Consider the following 8,606-nt stretch of genomic DNA (forward strand, 5'->3'; position numbering starts at 1 on the left):
AATGGGCTGAACCCAACGAACCAGACTAGATCTGTCCGATTAAACAAGGGACTGAACTGACCATTTGATTACTGGGCCAATTTTGGTCTCAGCAATTTTATAATTCTGGATAGTCTGTTTGGTATGCTTTTAGCATCGATGGACTGGCAGTCTTTGATAGTAGTAGTAGTAGATAGGATGAAGATAAAGATAGATCATTTTTAATTTGAATACATAAGAATATATCGAGCCATACTACTGACAACATGGATCATGTTGAAGAGCTTAAATTTGTGCCATTTGCTGAATGTTGATTGGGTAGCAGTCAGAAGGTGGGCCAGAAAATGCCCTCTGAGAAAGGATCGTGTTCACAGCTTGTGTTGGATGAAAGGCATCCCAGAATATGAATTGGTTCCTGTTTGGACAAGGAATAGAGAGAGGAAGGCATGTCATCTGCGCTTGGTTTCTCCCTAGACCACAGCACCCTCTGTCGATGACGTAGAATCCTGCAATACCCATATACAGTAACATTTAGTTCTTGGCAATGAGAAAAAGCTTCTGTTGTAATAAAATGATTCTGTTCGTGTATCGTTCAGACTGGCATGCATTGTCTTTCCAGGAACTCTGAATTATTAGAGTAAAGTAGAGGTGACAATGATTCATCAGGGTTTTAAGGCTATTTTTTGCTTTCTGGGAACAATGGTTTCTGATGGAAAGGACTGGTTAAAACTGAGTTTCTATTTGCTTCCCTAGAACTAGAGATATCTCTACCACAAATTTCTCAGGATGTCTTATTTTTTCAATCAGTTTCTTTGAAATTCATTTGAATAAATTTGGAACAATGCCTTAGGAAAAGCCTGGGCTAATATAGATTGATTTTACACCATTTTCCATATGATTCACCTTTTGGATAAGACTAAATGCAAAGAAAGTGAATCTTAACCTTTGTAGCTAGATCTACAACATTTTTGAATTAAAAAAAAAAAAAAAAAATCTTTGATTCTTCTTCTTGATTTCATTTTCTAGGGTTTCGATTTATTTCAATCCTATTCGAACAAAATCGATAGAGGCCAATCTATGTCTGATTTTGGATATAAAAACCTTGATGTTGCGGTGTGTCGAGGCAAATGATAACTTACCATAAGCTGTAGCATTATTGAGAATGTCAACCATTGCTCCATAAGTATTGCCATACACAAAAATTGCTCCAGTGTGGTTGGAATTCAGCTGGTTGACCACTGATCTGAGCCCGACATTAAACTTCTCAAGGATCTCATTTGCATAAGAAACACAACTCCCAGGTGGTGCCTCACCAGTTGCCAATTGGTTAGGAATGCATCCTAGTGGACCTATCCCTGCTAGCAGGAACTTCCTTAGTCCCACATTATACAGGGCCTGCAAAAATTGGACAGAAACCATAATTTTTCACATATTCTAGCATAGATTGATTCAACCAATGAACCCTTTTTTTCTCCTTTCAATGCCAACCCAGTTTTGATTTAGATTGGTAGTAAGCAAAAAATCAACCCAGAAGAGATGGACATTACCAGAATCTGCCTAGTATAGTGGTTGAGGAGAAGATTGGCAAACTCTACAGGGTTGTATTTGTGGCTGGTAGGGTATAGGGAAGGTAAGAGGTAGTTGTTGATATAGTCGTTGCTCCCAAACACCATCACTGCTATAGATTTGGCTAAGCATTGTGTTAAGTTCCTTGCACTCATCTGGGTTCTCAACTGATACAAGGTACCCTCAAAGTTAAGCACTTGTTGATTCAAGCTATAACGTTCTCCCTGTGTCAAAGATGGAGTATACACATTAGAATGTTAGTTGCATTTTGCAAAGGGTATGAAAACCCTTTGAGCAGTGGGATTACATGTAGGGAGAGTAACTCATCTTCCCACGTCGGGAGTTGATCCAGACTCGCCTGGATGAGCCATGGTTTAAGTCGGGTCTAAAGAAGAAACCATGAGAGGGAGGTTTCTTTCCCATCTCAGGCCTTTGAGGTGAGTGCTCCTCTTATATTACTCTTAGAATCTGGTTTTGTAGTGTTATGGTAAAGTAATGAGAAGTAAAGTACATAGTGTTGGCCGGTCTCTTCAAGAATACCAGCAGCTGCTGAAGCATAGTTCACTCCACCAAGGATTTTTGCTCCTGCAGTTGTAGGATCAGCATAGGCTGGGATATAAGGGAGACCCAACATTTCTCCTGCCAAATCAAAGAAGTCAAGATCACAAAAATTTAAAGAGAGAGAGAGAGAGAGAGAGAGAGAGAGAGAGAGAGAGAGAGAGAGAGAGAGAGAGAGAGAGAGTACCAAGCATATCCACCATAGTTTTTCCATTACAGAACCTCCCAGTGGGAACTCCATTGAAATCAATCCCATAAGGAATGTAGTTGGATTTTGCAATGGAGTTCAGGAAATTGTTGTTTCCATTATCAACCAGTGAATCTCCAAACACGAACATACCAGGTACCAGTGGATCTCCTCCAAGAGCCCTACTTGATGAGCAATAGAAGGTCATGGACATGGTGATCAACAACAACAGCCACGTATTCACCAGAGTCATGACCACTCTGGATTCTGGAACTGTATCTTCTCATTCTTTCAATCTTTCTTCTTCTTCTTCTTATTGTCAGAGATAGTTTTGCAATGTAGGTTTGTCATGTAAATGTGGTGGGAGGGACTTAAAAAAAGAAGTGGGTCATCATGATGATCCGTTTTGACTATGTTAGAGATAAAGGATGTGAAATCGTTAATTCAAATCGAATTGTACCGATTATTAAATGGTTTGATTTTGGTTTTAAAATTGAAATCGTAATTTGATTTTGGTTTTAAAGTTAAAACCTTTGGTAAACCATTTAAATAAATCATTAAATTGATTAACATATACATAATAAGTTTAAGTCATTCAATGTTAATGCATTTCTGAGGTTACATTAAACAAATATTAAAAAAAAAAAAATCAATATTCAAAATCTTAAGTTGAACCTTGGGAACGAGGATCAATTATTTGTACCTGAAATGCCTTAAAAAAAAATTGATTCAATGTTAGAATTTACTTTAATTTCACTAAAATTTTAATGGTAAAGAAATTGTTTGGATAAAAAAAATTAGAAAACATAAGAAAATTGTTTAAACTGAAACAATTTATAAATAATTACAATTTTAATATATAAAATTATTTATTAAATGATTTGATTTTGACTTTACCAAAAAATTTTCCACCAATTCAAATCAAACTATCTACAACAAAATCAAACCAATTAACACCCTTAATTAGAGAGCCCACATGGATTGTTCCTTTCAGAATTAATGGATTGCATGTCCTTTCAGAATTAATGGATTTGGATCACACATGCAATCCATTATGTGGAAAGATGACATATTGTTATAGGTTGAGATCTAGGCTGCAATTCAATCAGGGTTATAAAAATCGGAATTGGGATCGAATCGGTCAGTGCCAACCCGATTTGTATCGAATAGGAATCGGTCTCACACCATAGAACTGGCCCCTCAGAAATGAAAACCCAGCAATCTTATGAGAAAAATCCCATGACGTATAGAATTATAATTGGTCACGGCCGATTAAGATCTGAATCAGCTGATTGGACTAATCCAATTCCGATTTTTTAAATAGTGATTTCAATATGCCGAGTAGAGGGGCACACGGGAGATTAGATTGACATGGCTTGGCTTGGTCGTGTTGGGGTTCCAAGTTGATAGCGAAAGTTATAATCCCACATCGGGATAGCCCAATGTGGAAATTTATTTGTACTTGGGCACCCTCTAGCCTTAACGGCTAGTTTTTGAGGATAAATTTTACTCAAATTCTTAGCAAATTGGACATTCAGAACCAATGAATATTGTACCTTCCTTTTTTTGTGAACCTATGAATAGCCTCAGGTGGGCTCTTGGATTTTGTTATTTTTATTTTGGTAGAAGCTTTTCGAATAGATCAAAGGGCACACTTGGTCCAACAGTAAGCTATGAATGTTATGATCTGATAGTCAAATGATCGAAACAGCCTCTTAACATTTTCGGGTAAGACTGCATAGATCTTGCCTCTTAGACCTCACATATGCGAGAGCCTCGAGGGTTAGATACGGCTTTTTTGCTCTGGAAATAGATCAAATCAAGCAATAGATGAACTCCTTGGGCTATCCACAGTGGCCTTGACCTAGATTCCCAAATTAATGTGCCAAAACAGTTTTTTTTTTTTTTAACCAAGGTGTCCGGGCCAGCTTACACGCACCTCGACTAATCCTCGGGGAGACTAACACAGCAATCCACTGCCATGATCTCCACTTAAATTGCAGATGCACAAATGGGGAACCGAACCTAAGACCGTGCGCCTAATCCACACAATCCCCAGTTTGCCCTAACCATCTGGGCGACCCATGGGTGGGTATAGAATAAATAAGAAAACACACACACACACTCACACAATGCGTACGACAGGGTTCGATCCCACGACCTCCTCCTCTGGGTGCCGGCTCCACAAGCTGAAGCTACCACCACTAGGCTATCCTAATGTTCGTGCCGCTGAAACAGTTGAGTGCTCTTGGAATACATAAAATCCAATTCATTTAACTGGTTGGTTTGTAACACATGGTGTCACAAATACATGCATACATAGTTCCACTAGATATAATACTAACAATACCATACCCAACACACTATAAAGTGCCTTAATTGTGTACATAAATAGGCATCTAAATTTGTGCCATTTGTGGAATATTGATTGGATAACAGTCTAAAGGAGGGCCATAATAAGCCCTTTGGGCAATGATTTCATTAGCAGCTTGGGTGGTATGGTAGGCGTCCCAAAACAGAAATTCATTCCTGTTTGGACATGGGCTTGAGAGAGGAAGACATATTCCTTGATTCAACCCAAGAGCACAGCACCCTCCATTTATAACCTTAAATCCTGCCACGTCATCAAATATTCACAATTAAAAATCATATTATCACCAGTGGGAGAATAAAAAGTTCCCTTTTTCATGTATAAAAAGTGAAGTATTTGCATTTTCCTTGCAGCCAAACACAAAAAAAAAAAAAACCTATAAAAATATATTTCACTTCCCTGCAGAATTTAAGTGCATTTTCCTTTCAACCAAACAGAGCCATATAATATTCTTTGTCATTTGTGGTAACTTTTGTAGATCATATTGGAGGGGTATAGCATGGGCTGGGCTAGAACTGAGCTTGGATGTAGGCCCATTAAACCCAAACTAATTCTAGGGCAGCCCATGTAAAGGTCCTTCTTTGAACCAATTGTTCAGTGATAAACATGAGCTCTAGGCTCCTTACCATATGCAGGTGAATTATTGAGTAAATCACCCAAAACTCCACATGTGTTGCCATAGGCAAAGTTTGACCCCGGATGATTGGCATTCAGCTAGTCGACGAGTGATCTGAGCCGTTCGTTGAACAATCCAACCATGTTGTTTATGTCCGTGACGCATTTCCCTTGTGCTAATTGGCTGGGGATTCATCCTAATGGGCCCAATCCTGCTAAGAAGAACTTCCTTACCCCTAAGCTTTGGAGTGCCTACAAAGGATATATTACAGGGTTGAAATCCTCTGCAATTCCGATCTCGTACAATTCCGTGCAATACCACCTTTAGGCGGTGACACGTGTATTGATACCAATACAATGGTCCAGATCTGCTACAACTAATAAAACATTAAATCAGTGAAGAAGCATTTAAATCAGATCTGGACCATTGCATTGGAATCAATACACGTGTCACCCCCTGAAGGTGGTATTGCACGGAATTGTACAAGATCGGAATTGTAGACGATTTTTTTCCTATATTACAATGCTTGAGAATCAATTAGTAAGGAAAGAATTAAAGAACCCTAAAATCAATTTTGGTAAATGCCATTACCAGAATCTGCCTGGTGTACCCGCGGATGAGAAGATCAGCGTAGTCATTGGGACTATAGATGAATCTAGTAGGGTAAAGGGATGGTTATTGATGTAGTCACTGCTACCGAGTGCCATCATAGCGATTGATTTCGCCAGGTAATCGCTTACGGTCATGTTCATCCCAGCCAGTTGGAGTCTCAAGTCTCAACTGAGACAGAGTTAATCCAAAGTTGATAACCTGCTGCCTTAAGCTGAACCTTTGTCCCTATATAATACAGTGGAGAAAAAAATTCTTAGAAACATACATAAATGGATCTATAAATTGATTTTGGAATCAAAGTGGCCCAGCCCAAGTTTACTTTTGTGCTTGCTACTCAGGCAATTATTGGGCTTGGACCGCAATATGACCACATTTTCCTAGAAGTTCCATGAAGCCATATGAGATGTAAATGACATTATAAAAAGGGCTGAGGAGGGTTAAAATGATCACAGCCTTAACCCCCTATTCTCGGAGCAGCTTTTTCTTTACTCATACACGCAATCATTAGGTCGCAATGGAGCAACTTAATTATTGCACCAAATTGAGAATAAATACTTACAAGATGTAGCCCCAACATAGCAAGGATCCCGCCAGCCGCTGATGCAAAATTCACTCCTTTAAGAATTCTTGGTCCAATTGTGAGTGGATCTGCAAAGGGTGGAAGGTATGGCAAACCCAACTTATCTCCTGTAAAATGAAACTTAAACTGGTTATTATATGCTTTAACACTCTTTATCTATAGGAACAAGGATGGGCCCATACATGGCCCAATCAAGCATGTTCCTGAGATTAAAGAGATGAAAGGAGCTGTTAAAGAGTATGAAAAGAAGCTAATTAGATTTAATTAAGAAGGACTTACCTAGGAGATCGATTATGGTTTTACCATTAGTGAATCGCCCGGTCGGTCCGAGCTCGAAATCAACCCCATAAGGAATGTAATTGGCTTTTGCTAAAGAGGTCAAGTAATTGTTGTTTCCATGATCTATTAATGAGTCTCCAAATACAAACATTCCAGTGACTTGTGGTTGTCCAATGACCCATCTTGAGAATTGGAGACTCACCATGACAATGGAGATTAACAATCTAGCTGCATTGTCAAAGGACCTAGAATTTGTGTTTTCCATCTTCATATTCTTGCTCAGTAATGGAAGAAGAAGGAACTGGTTTAGTTGCATTCAAGAATGGTTGATTTGGAATGCTTAAATCGAGGTAGAAAGAGTGCAAGAAATATGTGATAAGTGGGCTTTGTCAGTATAAAGGTGATCGGAGTTAAAGGGAGGATGAGCTATTAAAGACTTTGAAACTCATATATAAGCATGTAAGAACAATGCAATTTTCCTTTTCTGTGGGCTTTTTCATGTGTTTCCTCCTGCTTTTACTGGGTTTGTTACTGCTTTTCTTGCATGCCTTCTTTTTCCTCATTTTTCATATACTAGGAGGTGGTATACGAGGAGGACACCACCTCCGCAGAAAACTTTTACTCAGATCTCTTCCGTTTCATCTATTTTGTCTAGAAACTCTTTTATATCTTTGGATTCTTCGGTGGATCCCCTTGTTCTTGAAAGTTCTTTCTATTTCTTCATCAATTTCTTCCTCAATTTGCTACCTTTCTTCCGCTTCTAGAGTGAATGTTAAGGACTATGACATGGTGGGCTATTGGGTGACCCGGCCAAAGCAATCTCATAATTTTTTTTTGATCCATTAAGCATAGGGTGAGCCGGTGAGGGTCCTATGCGACCAGTGTAGGAGGAATCTCTCATATCACACCAACGAAAATGTAGAATATGATTTCATCAGCAGGGACCTATTGGGGGTAGAATGTCTTGTAATCTGTTGCATGGGTTTGTGGGGCTATACCTATACATGTTTCGTTATAATTTATAGTGAGGAATTCTCTAAATAGGAGTAATGCGTGGATGAGTGGTTGAACAACATTAATCTCTGTGTTGTGTCTAAGTGATTTTTTTTTTCTATTGCTCGAGTTTGCTTTCTTGCATCATGATTACGTTTCAAGTTCCTACGAAACCCACATAGTCAAGGAGGAAAGAGTTTGTTAGTTAGGATCCACATGGTCAGGATGTGAGAAGACCCCACATTTATCAACGTAGATATTTCTTCTTTAAAATTTAATAAGAGAGCCAACATACCTGGTATTAAATTGAGATGTGGTTTGGATCTTTTAATAGCTTGATTAAAGCTCTATTTTTCCTAAGAATTCAGATAAGAATGCTCTCTCCATTTGTTTCTAGGAAAGAATGAAATCTATATGAAAATGAACAAAGTAAGCACAATTTTTTTTGGCTAGTTCAAGAGGAAGCTCAATGGGTTGATGTGACCATAATTGGCTTACTTAACAATTAGGCTGAAAGGTTGGGCCCATTCCTTGACTATGCGGCCCATGAATGAGCCCAAGAAGCCTATCTCAGAGGGTTTACATCTTAAAACAACCCATTGAGGCAGGCCCGTGAACCTGAGTCTTCCCTAAGCCCAGACGATGCAGGCCTGGGCTGAGATTTCACGCCCAAGGCCGGGCTATGTCTTTCCATATAAAGCCAATTCCAACTTATCCTTCAATCATTTTTAGGACAAGAGAACAAGGGGTGAATATGGAGAATGTCCATTCCGAAATGTTTCTGGAAAAAACACCCATTGGGCCATCATCATGGCATCCAGAATGCAACCTAATACGTAGTTTATCTACCCCATGCCATTCATGC

The 8,606-nt window shown here is 39.0% G+C and overlaps 1 protein-coding gene and 1 pseudogene across 2 annotated transcripts; both read right to left on the reverse strand.

Moving 5' to 3' along the window:
• Positions 1-178: 178 nt before the first annotated feature.
• On the reverse strand, positions 179-4,291 carry LOC122073824 (GDSL esterase/lipase At1g71250-like). 2 transcript variants are annotated; one of them, XM_042638472.1, is made up of 5 exons: positions 2,291-4,291; positions 2,057-2,184; positions 1,527-1,769; positions 1,119-1,374; positions 179-485 (listed from the first exon to the last, which is right to left on the reverse strand). In XM_042638472.1, exons 1-5 carry the CDS (start codon positions 2,541-2,543, stop codon positions 265-267), a joined length of 1,101 nt encoding a protein of 366 aa, XP_042494406.1. In that variant the 5' UTR covers positions 2,544-4,291; the 3' UTR covers positions 179-264. The 2 variants fall into 2 exon arrangements, with proteins under 2 accessions (XP_042494406.1, XP_042494407.1); XM_042638473.1 differs by lacking the exon at positions 1,527-1,769.
• Positions 4,292-4,544: 253 nt separating this feature from the next.
• LOC122073823 lies at positions 4,545-7,165 on the reverse strand (annotated as a pseudogene).
• Positions 7,166-8,606: the final 1,441 nt, after the last annotated feature.

The sequence above is a fragment of the Macadamia integrifolia genome, chromosome 3 (genome assembly GCF_013358625.1).
Source record: "Macadamia integrifolia cultivar HAES 741 chromosome 3, SCU_Mint_v3, whole genome shotgun sequence".
In the NCBI taxonomy this organism is placed as follows: Eukaryota; Viridiplantae; Streptophyta; class Magnoliopsida; order Proteales; family Proteaceae; genus Macadamia; species Macadamia integrifolia.